Source organism: Oreochromis aureus, linkage group 14, assembly GCF_013358895.1.
Source record: "Oreochromis aureus strain Israel breed Guangdong linkage group 14, ZZ_aureus, whole genome shotgun sequence".
NCBI classification, from domain to species: Eukaryota; Metazoa; Chordata; class Actinopteri; order Cichliformes; family Cichlidae; genus Oreochromis; species Oreochromis aureus.
In genome coordinates this window covers 31,699,862-31,717,502 of record NC_052955.1, presented here as the reverse complement: position 1 = coordinate 31,717,502, position 17,641 = coordinate 31,699,862, and the positions used below count along the sequence as shown (strand labels likewise).

Below are 17,641 nucleotides of genomic sequence, written 5' to 3'. Positions count from 1 at the left end.
GAGGATGCTGCTCTCACACTGATGTGTCGTAAAATGAAGTTATGGAGGCCCATTACAGCAACCATAGCTGCTGTCAGATTAGAGGGAAAAAAGGTCCCTGGCAGAGCAGTTGAATATAAGAACGGAGCTGAGAATTCAGACCAAATAAAGACACAAACATCAAACGATGTGTGCAAACATGTAATTGGGGGATAAAACATAATATCCCAGTGAAACTACACTGAGGCTAGAAAAACAAACCCGTTCTCCCACTGGATATAATTATAGTGGTAAAAACATGAGATTGGGGACAGCGATAGTGGTTTGATATGCTTAGAAATACCAGGAGAGGTCCCAGTAGAGCATTGCTGGGTAAGGTCTCAGGAGATAAGGCCTCCACACACAGAGGAGACTGGGTGGGGGGGTTATTGCAGTTTAATGTGGTTTCATTTTGACACATTTTGGCCAATGTCTGTTTTAAAAAACTCAAACAGGCCTAATAAAACAGTTTTGTTGTATTATTATTATTATTTTTTAGAAATTAACCAGCTTAAATACACAGCACAAGTTCACATATACTTGCATCCACATAGAGTTGGCACACTGCACTTTTCTGAGGAATCATAAGTGAATCAACCATAATATTCAACCACTAAACCGTATTTATTTGCAATTAAATAACTCTAATTGGGCATTTTAATAAATAAAATAATATGCGTTATTCTTTTTTTTTTTTTTTTGTTAAAGAGTAAATTTGAGAATTCGTGGATAAAAAACAATAATTACATTTTAGCACTCCAAACAATATTTTGATTAAAGAGCTTGTTCATACTGCCAAATTAACCATTACACAAACATAAAAAAATATTTTGGTAATTACAAATCCTGTTAATTTAGGGCAGCTGTGGCATAAACCTGACATCGGGTGGTGATCTCATACGTTTGTTATCGCTGCTTTATTCTGAAAAGCAGTGTTACTGCGCGAGTGTTTAGCGTCCCATCGTGGCATTTTCATGGAGTTTCTCATGCGAGTAATAAAAAAAACACACTAACGAATCAGGCGAGCGTCATAGCTATCATAAATTGCGTCTCCTTGTATTCAGCACCTATGCTTAAAATTAGTTTTACTGTCTGAGCGCCACTTCCTGATACACCTGTTTGGCAGGTAGTGGTAGGGCGGTCCGCCTACGCGAGGCTATCGGAGAGACTGAGTCATGAAAAATAGACTATGGGCGGAATTTTATTGAAGCTTTGACGCAACTTTGGACTTTTTTTTTTTTTTAAACTTGACGCATTAGAGCCTATTTTCCCCCCAACTTTAAAATGCGTCGACCGCTCCGAAGGACGAGTGCTCTGAACGTGGTTTTGCTGCTGTATTGGCTCTGCTGTTTAGGTGAGTAAACCGAGCCCGACCGGAGCCTCCATACTCACACAACCCCTGTCGCGTCTTCCAATGTTTGAACTGGTAGGCTGGCACTGACATTTATGTCCCAATAACTCCTAATTAAACACAGGCTGTTTAAAATTTAGTTGACGTTTGAGTTTTCAGTGTTGTTAGCTCACCACTGTTAGTTGTACATTACACGTTTCGTTTTTAAGGCTATCACATAAATGCCCAAGGCAATGGAGGCCTTCTGGGTCTAAAGCCTACTCAACACTTCGATAGACCTAGTACGCCATATTTATTTGTAGTTTTTTTTTTCGTTTATAGCTTTTCGTTTTAGATAAACACTGCCAGTGAATATATAATACAAACCAGTGAATACAAAATATACTAAATGTTGTCCAGTAAACACCACGAAGTTGTAGTAAACTCTACTCAGACAAGTTTTAAGTCACTCTCAACTAATTAATGATTCCCTCTTGTGGTAATAAGCCTAATAATCCACAGAGGCCTGCTAATGTAGCTACCATGGGGGCAGCCACACACGCTCCGCTCTTAATAATAACCATAATAATAGACCTTAGTTATGAAACCAGCCGTGGAAGAAGAAAAAAAATCAGACAGTTGGCATTCAGTAACACAAGTCCACGGTATTTTGCCGGGCAAATTACAAAGATGGCGCTGAACTGTGGGCAGACTTTCAAAAAATAAGAAAAATAAATTGTGAAAATGGAGTCATAGCTGTCGTGGACAACATAAAACAGGGAGAGGTTGGTGTAACATCAGCATGTCCACAAACGCAGTTCTGTGTAAATACTAGGATGGTGTGTGAAATGCAGCTAAAAACAATGCAATAATTCAAATATTTCATAAACCCAAATTTAATTGTTAATAGAATTTAGAGATCATATGATATGTTTAAATTGAGATGTAGTATTATTTTAAGACAAATATTAGCTCATTTTGAATTTGATGGCAGCAATGTGTCCCAAATAATTGAGACGGGGGACATCACTGTGCACCTGGACTCTTCTGTTATGAAGCCATGCTGCTGTAATATCTGCAGTATGTGGTTTAGCATTGTCTTGCTAAAATATGGAAGGCCTTCCCTGCAAAAGACATGGGGGCATATGCAGCTCTAAAACTTGTATATACCTTTCAGCAATGATGGTGCCAATTCCATAGGCACTAATGCACCCCTGTACTCTCAAAGATGCAGGTGTTTTAAGTGAGCAGTGATATCAAGCCAGATTGTTCCTGTTACCTCTTTAGTCCAAAGGATGTGGTGTCCATGTTTTCCAAAAATAATTTAAAAATTAATGCTATTCTGTGGTCATATTATTTATGTTCTGTCTCTGTTTGTTTTAAGTGGTTTTGTGTTGATGCTTCTTTGCATGATAGCTTTAACCTGAATTTGTGTGATTTTTTTGCCCCTCGCACACAGAGATTTCTCCAAATTCTTGGAATCTTTTAGTGAATGTACTGTAGATGCTAAGATATTCTTCACAATTTTACCTTGAGGAACATTGCTTTTGAAATTGTTTTGCAATTTGAAGATGCAGTTTATTGCAGACTGGTGAAATTCAGCCCACCAGCACGAGCTAAAGAAAAAAAAAAAATGTGGAAAGAAATCAGCCTCTCTAAGCTGGTTTTTAATACCCAATCATGCTGCTGACCTAATGCCAATAAACCTAATTAGTTGAAAAATGTTCCCCAGCTGTTTCTTTTTAGTGCATCTTACATTTCCAGCTGTTTGTTTCCCCCATCCTGACTTTTTTGAGGCGTGTTGCTACCATCAAATTCAAAATGAGCTAATATATTTTATGAAAGAGTAAAATGCCTCCGTTTCAAAACATGTTTTGTGTGTTATGTTGTCAAAAAAGATTTTTATGTGAGTTTACATTCTACATAGCATCCAAATTTTTGTGGAATCGAGGTTGTACAAATATGGGGAGTTTTTCCTTGCAGGGTTACTTAAAAACATGCTTACATAGTGTGTTCTCGTCCTCGCTCTTCTACTCAAGTAAATGTCCAGAAACGAGTGTCAACATGCCCAACGATGAGCTGCCGGTGTTCCTGTCCCTGCACTGATTACAAGATTATCAGCATTTATTATTTTCAAGTTCAAGAGCGGTTTGGCTTTTTGATTTACACTTTTTTGAAGAGATTGCTTTGTTCAAGTCACCCCAAGGTCTTTGTCGATGAATCGGGCTGATTGGATGAGATCTCTTCTGCTCATTTGTTTAATATAAACTTCGGCCTTATCATGTCCCTTGGGATGCTTGGTGAAAGCAGTGGTGTCGTTCTAATAAGATTGGTTATATCAGGGGATCGCTCTATTTTGCTTTTGGTAAATTCTTAAAGAAAATGCATGTTGAGGCTTTTTCTGGAAATGAAGGGCTCCTTCATTTTTGCCCCCCAAAAGCAGTGCGTTAATGTCAGAGATAAAGGGAAAATGCAGCTAGTTTCACATACCAACTTTGTCTTAAAGGGGACAATGTTGCACCATGATGATGCTTTTATGAGTCAAAGTTGGTCAGGCTGTTTTATCAGTCTACCAGTTACAGCTTCAGTATGAAATCAATCACATAGCTAGAATTTTCATGAGCCCCAGAGGAGGTGACTGTGGCATGCACCACAGCAATGCTGACATTTATTTTTGAGAGTGAAAACACCTTTACAGTTACTGCATTAAAAAACAAAAAACAAAAAAATAGCTCTAGATGCCCAGAGTCTCTCAAGGATCATTTCTGGTCATGTTGGTGATTCTCTACATCTTCTGTATTGCTATCAGCAGCAGTTTTAAGCATTTATTGAAATAACCATGTCTGGATGGATTGGCCATGAGGAGCTTGGCGTCTGTGGTTCAGAACAAAGCCTTTTGGCAAAGCTGTCGGCTAGATTGCTGTGAAATTTGCCACAGATCCCTAAGGTCCTATTAGGGTAAATGGAACTGATTTTTTTATGTAGTGTCACATGACACCAAACTTTGCACTTTATTTTTACTGCTAATTAGCAATCAACATGTTAAACAAAGATAGTGAATAGGGTGAAATTCCAAACCTTGCTGCACAGTCTGTCCACTGTGTTTTGAATCCAGTCTTCATGGTGTGTCTGGTGTTTGTACAAACACTAGCAAGAGAAGCCATTAGTTTGTTTTTTTTCTTTATAGGTGTAGTTGAGCGGCTTGCTGTGGACAGTGCTGATGTTTGAGTCCCTTGGTATTATCACTGAAGAAATAACAATGAAAAGCCATCTAGAGTGAGACAGAGAGCTGAAGGCCCTTGAGAGATACAAATGTAAAACAAGGTCTGCCCAGCAAGAGAGTTGGATGAGTAACTTGCATTAGTGTCAGTCAGTTCTGTGTCTATCCGGAGGACGTTTTTACCTTGGTGTGAGCATATTTGCACACTCTATTTTGCAGTGGGTAAAACATCACTCACATTGTGTTCTCCTTCACACACAAATTTATGAATCTGTACATACCACCCCCATTTTTTTTTTTTTAAATTTATTTATCTTTTTCTGGCTGGCTTTCATCTCTGACCAGTGGATCTCTCTTCTTCTTTTTCTACTATAATATTTCACCTCCAGCTCCTTCCCCAGTCTCCTCCATCACAGTGACCACACCACCAGAGGTCCATGCATCTAAAGGAGATACTGTCACATTGTCCTGTTCATTTACTTCCACAAGTAGGCCAACTAGTAAGATGACAGTTGACTGGTCTTACCGGCCGCAGAGTGGAGGTCCACCAATGATGGTGAGTATACTTTTATCCGAATTAACTTCAAGGTTGTGTTGCAGCCAGTGTTGCAAAATAATGTATCCTTTATTTGCAGCCATAACTGCAGTGGATTAAAATGTTAAAGTCTGTAGGTGTGATGTTCAGTCAGCTCTTTCAGAAACAGCTTTTATGATGCATTTTTTTTCTAAAACACCTGTAATTGACTCATTTTGGGAGTTTTACACATTAAAAGATAATTGGACAAGAGAACAAATAAACACTGTGTAGTGCACCGGCTGAATGTAGATGTCAGTTGAAATTATTACTGTGTAAAAGATAAGCTCATAGAGAGATCAAAGCTGTGCTCCCAGTAATGACATTATTTACTGAACTAACTAATGATGACTTATTATCACACATGAAAATTAGAAGACCACGACTATAATTTGGTAACAGATAAACAGGATTATGGGGTTGTTGGTTTTTTTGTTTCCTTCGCAGGATAATTAAATTACTGTTCTCAGTAGCCGATTTTTCTACGTCAACGGTTCATAGATTCATTTATTGGTTGCTGTCTGGTAACAGTTACCTAAATATACTTTTTTTTTTTTTTTTTTTTTTTTTTAAAGAAATATTATGGACTGCTGGTAAGACTTTTTTTCATTTCAATTTCAATTCAATTTAATTTATACAGCGCCAAATCACAACAACAGTCACCTCAAAGTGCTTTATATTGTAAGGTAGACCCTACAATAATACATACAGAGAGAAACCCAACAATCATGACCCCCTGTTAGGAAGCACTTTGGCAACAGTGGGAAAGAAAAACTCCCTTTTAACGGGAAGAAACCTCTGGCAGAGCCAGGCTCAGGGAGGGGCGGCCATCTGCTGCAGCCAGTTCGGGAGAGAGAAGGAAGACAGGATAAAAGACATGCTGTGGAAGAGAGCCAGAGATTAAGACAAAATCTCTGACACCGACTGTAGAAAAGTAATGCATTTTGTGAATTCTTTGTAATTAGATTTCATTGAACTGAAATAAAATGTGTAGGTGAACTGAACTAAACATGACTCAGCCTGGCAGGGAAGGAGCTATGGATTATTAAGGTGGGGCAAAAGCCACTGCTTCCAGGCAACGGGTGCACTGGACTGAAACAAGACTTAACAAGAACATCCTTGTGAAACATGTCAGATACGTTGCTTCGCAATCACTGTAGGCTGAAGTTATAGTTGGAAGATAAAACATAGACTCCAGACAGTATTTATATATGTGCAAAGGTCCTGAGCTGCACTACGTGTCGTCTTTCTTGCTTTCAAGGGGCCAGAGTTTCTTGTCAAAGATTTTCTTTTGACACTGGTTGTTTTTTCACTTATTCTCGGTACAGTCCTTCATAAGCAACAGAACACTGACCTAGGAATCATTCAAGCATTGAAAAGGCACCTAACTCATGGGATGAACCAGTGCTATGTCTACACGGAACAGACATCTTGGCAAAGAGCCCATTTTAAATTTGATCTTTAGGCCCTTTGTTGCGAAACACATCACATTTCTTTAGCTGAAAATCTGAAAAACACCCCAAAAAAAAACAGTTTAACAGACATAAAATATTTTTGAACTTGCAGGTCCTCACACAGACATTGTTCATAAGACAGGCTTGTGACACGCATTGCCACTTTGTACAAACACAGCTTGTTTGAATATGTGATTGCTTTATTTGCATTCATGGCCAGCTCGACTTCTCTTGATTTCTGAACGTACCTGTACACCTGCTGTGATAGCAGCAACACCCTCAAGCAAATTCAGTTTAATTAAAATTCTATTTATGCCAAACTCATCTGATTTATGAGCCTCAGTGTGGAAAAAAAAAAAAAAAAAAGTCCGAAAGTCCATGTTTTACCCATTCATGTTCCAGTCCATCTTTTGTGGCTTCCTCGGTAAAACCCCAGAAAGTGAGCTACCTTAATAGACCCCTCCTCATGCGATGGAATTGTGGTCTTGTTAGAAGTGCGTTGAAATGTATCCATCCTAACCCATAACTGCATTCAGTCCTCTAAGTGTGGCTTGAGTTTCACTGACCAATCCACTGGAAACACACCACATCATTTAAGCATTTCCATTTGTACTTTAAGATAGCCATTCACTGTGGTTCTGTGTAATTGCATTTGGACTGTGAGAATCCATAGTGTGGTAGCTGCAACCCTCTATGCAACCATTTCCTATAGGAGCACTTGGAGTAAAGTAGAGACTAATGCTTTGTGGCTCTGCAGATATGGAGTTTTGCTGGTTCACTCTCATTAAGATGTAGTTGTGTGGAGGGAGAGATGCATGTTATATTAGCATTAGGGTGTCAGTCTGCAGTAATTGGTTGATAAAGCCATACAGCTGTTTGTGGGGGGAAAAAGTGTGTGTGTGTGTGTGTGGGGGGGCTGTTTCCTAACAAAAAAAAAGAAAAAAGGAGCCCACTTTTCCTGCAGTTCATCAGAACTAACTCAACCTAAATGAAAAGGGGCAGGTTCCTGATGCGACCTGTACATACAAATAAAAATTAGAAACTTCCACACTTGCTTCTAAGCCTTCATTTACTTCCCATCCAATTTCATTTGCAGTTTTGGCTGGTTTATTGGCCTGTGTGTCCCTGCTCGTATATCATGCTGGGAGAGGCCATGAATAAGCATGTGAAAACCTCTATCAGAAAATATCATTTTGCTGCCAAAGCTTTAGTGTCAATCTGAATTGCTGCAGTGCTTCAGTGGCTTGCATAATTACCTCCAGTCCTGATGAGAATTAATTTTGTAGATTGGCGAAGAGAGGCTGAATGTTCAATCAAATATCAGTGGAAGCTGATGGTAATTGAAGGATTTGGCTATTGAGTTTTGCTGAATAATGTTACATTAAAGTCTTATTATGATCTAAAAGTTGCTGCTAAGCTTCTCAAGTCAGGGGAAGCATTTGTTTAAATGTAGGTGGTCTCAGTTGAAAACAGTTTTCCATCCTTAGTCATGCTGCAGCATCTCTCATGAATTCAAAAGTACCTTTGGGTCTAATGTTTGTTTTCAGCCTGAGCAGAGTCTGGTAGTAGTAACTGATTTCAAGCTTTTCTCATGTAGGCTGAGCTCTGCCAACTTTTAAATGATCACCAAGAGTGAGCAACACAGATATGACCATCTTTATCTTTGCCAGCCTCTACAGCAGTCTACATCACGGGGCTGTAAAAGCATAAAAGCTTATCAGTCCTGGTAATTATCCAGGTGATTCTGTGGTTTTGCTTTTCTCCTGCCTCAGTTTATTGTGAACATCATTCAGTTATCCTTGTTGACAGTGTTCACAGGGATTTGCACACTTCAGGCAGTAAATGTATAAACTTCAAAGAAGGCAAACATTTTTGCCTAATCTTGATTATTTTATTTTTTTTTTAATTTTTTTTTTTTTTTTTTTTTTTGAAAGTAAATATTGTTCTGGAATTGTGTTGACACGCCATTTAGTTTGTGAAGCCAGTTTGAATACATTATAAATAATATAAAACTTTGTTTGTTCATTTTTATTTTTATGTACTTTTCAGGAAAGGGAGGGATTATATTTGGGTTTTGTAGCACTTTGCGAATGGTTCATGTTTATCGGATTTACTGCCCAGAATAACACAATCTAAATGGTGGTGAGCACAAAGAATCACTGCATTAGTAGCTTAGATTATCTCTGCTACCAGTTCATTATATGTATATTAGCTCAAATACTTGTCTGGTTAAGTTGTAGGAAATGACATGTATGTTTAGCGGTCTCTGGGCATGGATTCATCTGTATTTATATTGGAAATTGTTCGGAAAATGTTCTGTCTAAATTGCCATATGTCAGACGCCTAGCACGGGTTGCGAGGACAGCTCAGGCATCAGCCACGTGAAATCAGTCGCAAAGAGCACCAAAAACTTTGTTTATTAGCAGGTTGTTGGAGCCATCTGTAGTTTGCATGAAAGATGATAACTTTTCTCCAAACACCTGCCTTTTACTCTCCAGGCAGTCAAAAGTGCAGTGCAAACCAAAATGGAGAACATTTGCTTTACTGCTACAACAAACCGATTTCAAAGGTCTGCGTTTCCTGTTTGCGCCACACTTTTCAGTTTCACTACCATTTGGTGAGTAGTTTGTGTTTGCAGACAAGTCAGCATTTCATGTGCAAACTATGGGTGACTGTCAGCTAACAGAGCACACACTCAGCAATTTGTAGGTATTTTGCGCATGCTACACCAACAACTTCGTACATGTTTTCAGTGGCTTGTGACATAACTGCAAACAGTTATTTAGTGGGTTGACAGCAGCTCTGTCAACAACTCTTTCACTTTTTTGATTCAGATCAACCCTTGTTAAGCTTTTTTTTTTTTAAACTTCACTTACTTTCACTTACTGTAACTTGTAAGTTGTTGTGATCTTGTTTAATATGATCTGTGTTTGAGGAGGCATGCACACAGTAATACTGAGAGTAAAGAAGGTGGAAACTGGTGCGACTATAAATGACAACCGTGTTTAGGTCAAATATGATATTGCTGTGGTGGAGTTTTAAAACGCATTATTCAAACAGGAGCAGAAAACCAGATCAATACAAATACATGCTTTGACTGTATTCTTTACCCTTTTCTTGTTGGTGTTTCATTTGTTTACTTTCATTTTTTTACTTTCCTCCCATGTCTGTGCTTATTGGTGTGTCATAAACTTGATAAAGCACACATTCTGCACTCTTAGTTTACTCTGTGCAAAACATGTTCTGTCGTGTTTACACATTTTTATCCCCCTCTTTTCCACCCACATGCACAGCACACTCATTCTCCGGATGTCATGTTGTAGAGAGGTCTGGGTCAGCTTGATGTGGGAGTGATAAAAGGGATGGAGTTTGTTGTTGAAAACAGATTGATGTGGTAAATGTTAAAAACAGAGGTAGATTCAGTTTTTAAGACTCCTGCAGAATTGTGCACTAGCATGAATGTCCTTTGGGAGTTGCTGGATTTTATTCGTATTTCTCAGACTGAACAAGGAGCCCTCTTCCCTCTGTCAACAATGTTGCCCAAGGAAAGGATGTCCAACCACCATCTGTTTCTCCAGACAAGTTAGATTTGCAAATGATGAGTAGTATTATGTGCTCTCTGAACAGGAAAATGATCATTAATTTACACAGTTTTAGGCGTTAGTCTCCTAGTGTGACACAGCAGGTTGAAATATGCACAATGCATAACCACATTTCACTGCACATCCTTCCTGCACACTCAAATATCATTTTCAGCTTGCTCAGGCCATTTAATCACTCCTGTCTTTCATATAAAGATGTAAGATGTCTCTTTCTCCTTTCAGTTTCTCCACTTCTCCTCACGAGCATACCCGCCAACAGAGGGTCAGTTCGGCGGTCGAATCCGGTGGCAAGGCACCCCGGCACGTGGAGATGCTTCCATCTCTTTAATCAATGCCACACTGAATGACAATGGGACCTTTACATGCACAGTCAGAAACCCTCCTGATGTCCACGGGTCCACGACTTCACACACTGTACTTACTGTCACACCAAGGGGTAAGAGTCAAATCCTTGTCTTGCATTCAAACTCTTTCAGTGTTTGTCCTGACTTCAACTCAGGTGTCTGGATTTGGTGCCTCTCATTATCAGTTGTACAGTGTGTGCATGCAGACACTGGGCCGATTTAGGAAAGGCTTAAAATTCCAATGCCAGCCTCACAGTTTAATGGATGGCAGACTAATCCAAACATCCATGTTGTGTTTGTGTAAGCCTGTCATGATTTAAGCATTTGGTCCCACATGTATTAACCTGCTTCAGCTATGAGTGGACGGTAGATGGTTAGAGGATGACTGGAGTGTAGTTCATCACATTTTGATAAAAACCTAGAAGGGAAGATTGAACCCATTCTTGTCTGTGCAGTTTGTAACTCTGTTATGTAAAATGAACATGTGATATCGTGACTGTATTTTTCTGGGAACAGCTTCCACGCAACCAGGAAGTTGCTATTCTCTGCCAGGGAAGAGTCTGGCACGTAGCCCCACTGTAATGGCCCATTGTTGTTTTTGTTTTTTTTCTCTTTCTGTACAGATTAGCAATGAACTTTATGTCAGGGAGCTTTGGGGATATGCTGGTTGGTCGATTTGTTACCTTTGGGTAAAGACAGGCAAGCTGTTCTAATCAGCTGCTGGCTTCAGCTGCATATTTACTGTAAAGATGTGAGCCATGTATCATGTGTCTATTCATCTCTTCTCTGCAAGAATATTAAAATTTTTTTTTTTTTTTTTTTTTTTGTACTGTTTCACGTTTTCGCTGCTATCATCAACTGTGTATAGTGGCACTCATAGAGCTGCTGTATATAGTGTGTATACAGTTTACAGTCTGTGACAGTGTATGTATATGTGGTGACTGCCAAGTGCAGATTTGTATGAAGTCCTGTAGATGTGTGATCATAAACATCATGTAACTGTGCCCCTGATGACCAAACATTATTCTCCTCCTCCTCAGTGCCCAGCATTCGCTTCTCAGATGTTGCAGTCCTCCTTTTTTTCATCCTCCTCCCCTCTGCTGTCATAACCCTCATTCTTATTGGACGGATGATGTGTCCCAAGAAAGAGCGTAACCAATCAAAGGCCCACAGATCACCCATAGAGGTCACAGAGGGGTGAGTAGATGCATTCTGCCAATCACTGGTGAGGGTCTCCAGGGGATAAAGATGGATAAAGTACTGGCTTGCAGTCGAAGTTCACATTCATCTTAGCTGCTCTACAAACTTTATGTACTTCAATATAAGCAGCTTGACACTGTTACCATTATCTTTAAAAAAAAAAAAAAAAAAAAAAGCTTTATCTTTGTCGTTTTATGTTTCCCTGTTTTTATACTGTTAACTGCATTCAAGTATATCTTTACAGTACAAAACAAGAGAATAACAAAAATTGGCTATTTAACATTGGATGGAAAAGCCCCAAATATTTTGACTAGAATAGATTAATTGGTGAGCTTCGTAATTGCTCAAAAAAAAAAAAGCCTACTATCTTTTTTTGTTTTTTGTTTTTATGCTTTGCCAAGCTGAGTGCTTGCTCAGTTGAAACCAGAGTGGCCGTAGCTTGCAGCGGATCTCCACAGCAAAATAAATACTACAGCTGGAGTCCAAGATCGTGGAGTCAATGCGACTGTGGCATGAGAAACTCTCTAAAGAGATATCAGTGACTGCCACAATGGTGACCTAGTGAGTGAGCCAGCTGGTAGCGAAATATAAGACGTGAAGGCCAGCGGGAAGCTAATAGCCCACTATTAGATTTATGGCAGATGGCATTGTTCTTCCAGATGAAAAAGCTAAACTGGGTCTTCAAATAGAGTTTAGCAGCTGATAATATATCTTAAATTGCTGCTCAATTAAAGACTGAATGTGGGAAACACGGACATAAGTGGAAACAACAAATGGAGAGCCTCAGTTGAAAAGTACATGTTTTATTGTGGGGTTGTAAGTTGATTTGTATGTACTGTATCTAAACAGCACAGGCAGGTTTTTACTCTGCAAACATGTGATTATGTCGTTCTTAACCATCTTTGCTGTCCGTTCTGCATTCATCAGGGATGAATATGGCATCCCAGGATACACACACAAAGAAGATGGGGCCAAATGCTGTGACCTATATCTGATGGTAAGAGTACAGAGTGTTTCATTTTTACTTTCTACTAAGCCATAAATAACTTACTGAGACATGTCTGCGAGATACATTTCACATGATTCATTTTACATGACCTCGGTGTCTGACAACAGGACTTTGGGATTTGTAAATTATTGATTCATTTTTTCCTATGTAGCTGTTCTGTGTCTTTGTCTTTGTGTACCCATCCATAAGTATTTTTTCCTGTTCTTTTCTTTTCTTTTCCAGGACTCAGACGAAGAGTATTACTTAAAAGACTTTAAAAAGAGGCCTCCTGAAGTCGAAGGCTATGCTGACTCCCACTGCTAGAGAACCCCGGTGGTCAGGAGATGTAACTGCAGCCTGGCGCTTTATAGGAAATCAATGCAGGATTTATGTCTTCTATGCCACAGTCCACCACTCAGCCACTCCACCACTTGGTGATGAGGTTTGTTTTGGTGACTCCTTTGGGAAATACTCCATATATTTAACACTATGCAAATAATTAGATTTTCTTTTGTATTCCCAAGCTTATGCCCCCCCCAAAAAAAAAACCCCCCCAGAAAGCTAGAATTTATAGGCTGTTTTGACTGTTTTCACACGATGGAGCTGGGGATGAAGAGAAATCTAAAGTCTGTGGTGTGAATATGGTATGTACTTTTTATTCTGTGTGCACAAAGCACCATGGCTGGTACTGTTTGGCAAACTGTCCTTGTGTATGCAGTGTATGCAAACACAAATATTCTGGTCTTTTGTTTTTGTTTGTTTTTTGTTGTTGAAAGAGATGCATACATTTTTTTTTTTTCCTAATTTATTGCCTCCATCAGAGTGGCTGTATGATATCTGTCAGTGTCTCTGTTTTACTCTTGTCGAACATTTCTGTTATATCATTGTAAAAAAAAAAAAAACATTAACTGAGATCACTCATGGTATTTATAGACAGTACTCTGTTTCACTTCCAGCAATAACTGTATGAATTTGCTTTTGGATAGTTTTTTGGAGGGAATTCCTGTGTTTGACTGTAGATGTGGTTATGTTATGTAATATAACGGTTGGTTTTGGATGCACACTGTGCTTTTGCATCTTTTTTTTTTTTCACAAATAAATTGAGCTGATTCTTTTGGCTTTGTAAGAAGATTGCTTTAAAAAATGATTGTACTTAATATAAAGAAATTGTTTATTTTTTTTGTATTAAAGTGATGGATCTGTATTTAACTTCTACTGAGACAGTTTGATGTTAAAGTTCATGGCGCACTGCCACCATTTTCTCCCTTCCTCTCCTTGTTTGCTCTGTTGCACTATTCATGAATGGATCTCTTCGACTATTCATGAACGTTCTTGAATATTCCTTTAAAAACTCTGAGGACACGCTGGAGTCTTGGAACTACTTGTAAATTTGTGGTTGCATCTGTCTCATCTACACAGTCGTGGGCCTTGAGAGACATGAAAAGATGCAATAAACAGTCGCCAGCAAAATGCACTGAAAGCGACAAGTCCTCATTCTGTCTAATTTCTTTTCTATTTCTCAGTCTGCTCATTCATGTCCTCTAGGTTTTAATAATTCACAAACTGCTGTGGTGAAACAATTATCATTCCTCCTTCATCTGAACTGCCATGGCAACAGCTTACTCGTGTCAAGCAGAAAAAAATATATTTAAAAAAACTGATTGAAGAAAGGAAACAGTTGGACTGTTGCCCGGCCTCAAATTTCTGGATAAACCTTATTTAGGAGACGCTTCAGATGTTCTGTTTTCCATGCTAAGAGGATATAGTATCATAGTATCATTCCTGTCTCATAATATCACTTACCTGCAGAGATTTACTGCTCCAAATATTGAGCCACATAACATCCATCTTTCTAAATGCTCAATTATGCAAAACATTTTGCAGAACATCTGTTTTTATCAACCTAAAGTCTGCCTTTGGGTTTAGTAGCGATTATGACTTTCCCCTAGTGGAAGTGCTGCAGATTTACCTTATTTACCTAAATTTATTTGTGCTGTTGGATATTGTTACTGGCTGGAAATTGGAGAAAGTGTTGAAAGAAACTCCTCTAAAGCAGCATCTCGTGGAAAGTAGACCCAACAATGATCAATAAACCATCTGCTCCCCCGCCGGGAAAAACTCACTACCACTGAGTGTTAGGATTGTCATATGGTCTTTATAGCCAGGTAAGTGTTATGTTTGGACCTAACATCAGACACACACGGTTATCTTTTGCGTTGTATTATTCGACCTATTGCAAAAGCAGTAAGTGCTCTTTAATAATGCAGATATCCCACATGTAAACAGAGCACACAGTGAGCTTAGGGTGGAAAATTGGCGCAGTGACACTGAACGTCCTGGTCAGCTGGGGCCTTTCCTGTGTGGTTGTTCTCCCTGTGCTTTTACATCAAAGACATACTTGCTGGTGTAACTGGTGAGTGTAAACTGGTTGTGAGTGTATTTCTGTCTCAGTAATAGACCTGGAAGAATCTGGAACCACTGGGACCAAAACCATTAAGCTGGTGGACAAGTTCAAATGGCTGTTTCATTGCATCTCCAGGCACGCTGTGTCCACATGGTGTCGCATTCAGAAACGGATCATTCATCCCAGATCACTCCACACAGCTATCTGCACTCTGCCTGCCCATCAATAAGACATTCAGAGTGCAGAACAGAGTGTTTTGTGTCTACAGGTGTACACTAGCACAGTCTGCCTGCTGATGATTAATGATTAGCCTTAGTGTGAATTTTCATTGAAGTTAATTAGATTTATGTAGACAGGGCAAGATTTCAAATACAATACTTAATACACAAATTACCCTGGAGATTTGGTTTTTCCATGGGGGGAAGATGACCTGCTATGTCAGCAACAGTGGTAATGCTATTTTTACCTTGGGTTGTTAATTTTTGACCTCAGTACCAAACAACCAAAAGTACTATTCTCAGACCTTTTAGATGTTAGGGGAAGGTATAGACTATTAAGTATGCATTTATTATAATAAGTAAAATACTCACACAAAGCATCTTTTTTTTCTTTACCAAAATAAAGTAGTCGATGAGAAGAATTCATATAATGGTATCTCTCAAATGACGGTTTGAGATTTTCTCAATGGCTTCTTTGGTGAAAAAAACCCAACTGACGGACTCTGGGATCATAAACATGTAATTTGACATAAGCAGAAAATGTTGGAGCGCAGCAATTTCTGGCCACAACACCACCTCCACCACTTAATTTAGACTTAGGTGAAGGGAGGTTGTCAGCGTGTCTGTGCAGCATACGGTGAGAGATGCCTAAAGTTTGCAGTGACACTTCAGTCATTCCATCTTAAACAAACATGAGCTTCTGCTTGACTGTCTCCCACTTGAAAACAATATTATTGTCCAAAGGCTGGACATATATAAAGTTTTAGCTTCATAGATAAAATACTTTTCAAGATATATTTTTTTGAAAATGGTCCATCAACCCACTTTTGCGCCGTTTTTTTTGCACATTGAAATTTGAGGCGATGTTTGAACATGAATATCTCTAAAACTATTAAAGAAAAAAGACAAGACTTTTCACTGCTCCTTCTTACCATTAAAATGATTCAGGATATTTAATTTGGAACACATTAAAAAATGTCTGAGTGTCGGCTAGTTCAAATATTTAAAAAAAGTCCCATACTTGAGCACATGCTAATAAAATACATCAGATTGTGTGTTGTTACATTTCACAATAGTGCAAAAATAGAACACAAATACTTACTGACAAAAATAAAAAGAGTGATATTTTCATCAACTTTCATGCTGGATTGAGCAAAAATGACAAAAGCAAAAATCAGAACATAGTCGAATCCAGACAGAACGAAACTCTGGAGTTTCCAGATGTGGACTTTTCATATTTTAACCAGCCAATTATCTGACATTTTTTAATGCATCTGTCCCATATTATAGAATCTGATTCATTTTGATAGCAGACCAGTGGGAAAAAAAGGCTTTTATCTTTAACAGTTTTTGAAATATTCATGTTCAAATATTGCCTCAGATTTTAATATATGAAAAATGGGGCTTGAATGTGGGTCAACGGACAATTTTTCAAAACGAAAAGTATTTGAAATATGAAACAAAATACACAAATTTCGCAACAACCATTATATTTGTTTGATCCTTGCATTTTTATGCAACATTTTTATGCAAAGTGGAAGTGGTCGAGCAGAAAACATTTAAAAAATTTACTGATTTGATATGGAAGCAATCCCCATCCCCCCCCAACCTTCCTCTATTTTTGCTTTTAGCATTGTGCTCTCTTAAAACAACTTAAAACATAAAATTACTGTCTATATAGTACTGCGGTGCATATGTATTTACACTTTCATAAACATATGAAAGAAAGTAAAGAAGAGAAATATCACTACACAAGCACACATACCCACCCATGCACATCCATCTTTGCATCACTGCTTTTTCTTAGTATTTACTTTTATTCGATCTTGCTTTCACTGAATCTCAGTTGTGGTTTCCTTCCAATCATGCTTAATAAAATTTACTCAGCAGTGAGTCATTTTATTACTTGTGACACTGTGTCTGCTTCCACTTAGTACACAAGATTTTTTTCCCCTTTTTTTCCTCCAATGTTGGTGTTTCGGAATAGTGACACACATAATGCGTCACCTAGCAGGCGAAAGCATTAGACCAGTCACCTTGCATGGTAATAATACGTTTGAGTGCAGGCAGGCCACTCAGTACTCCACTTATTTGCTTTAACATGACAGCTGATCCCTGTAATCAACGTTGCTGCCGTGTCAGTCACCAGACACGAGACAGACCTCTGAGCTTTAGAATCAGAAAACTGGATTTACCACTGCAGTGCCATCCTATTACTGTTATACTTTCGTATCATTGTATAGATAGTTCCAGTATTCAGATGGTTTGGGACTTTATGCTCTGGGTTTG

General features: G+C 38.7%; 1 protein-coding gene across 1 annotated transcript; it reads left to right on the top strand.

Annotated features, from left to right (window-relative positions):
• The first annotated feature begins 915 nt into the window (after positions 1–915).
• mpzl3 (myelin protein zero-like 3) lies at positions 916–13,945 on the top strand. Its single transcript, XM_031750862.2, has 6 exons — positions 916–1,372; positions 4,958–5,124; positions 10,421–10,634; positions 11,583–11,739; positions 12,670–12,739; positions 12,974–13,945. The coding sequence occupies exons 1-6, from the start codon at positions 1,303–1,305 to the stop codon at positions 13,052–13,054; spliced, it is 759 nt and encodes a 252-aa protein (XP_031606722.2). The 5' UTR covers positions 916–1,302; the 3' UTR covers positions 13,055–13,945.
• The last annotated feature ends 3,696 nt before the right edge of the window (positions 13,946–17,641 follow it).

Coding starts and splice junctions, on each gene's coding strand:
- mpzl3 (XM_031750862.2), top strand. CDS start 1,303: ATGCGTCGACCGCTCCGAAGGACGAGTGCTCTGAACGTGGTTTTGCTG. Junction 1,373..4,957: donor GTATTGGCTCTGCTGTTTAG/GTGAGTAAACCG, acceptor TTTCACCTCCAG/CTCCTTCCCCAGTCTCCTCC. Junction 11,740..12,669: donor CCCATAGAGGTCACAGAGGG/GTGAGTAGATGC, acceptor TGCATTCATCAG/GGATGAATATGGCATCCCAG.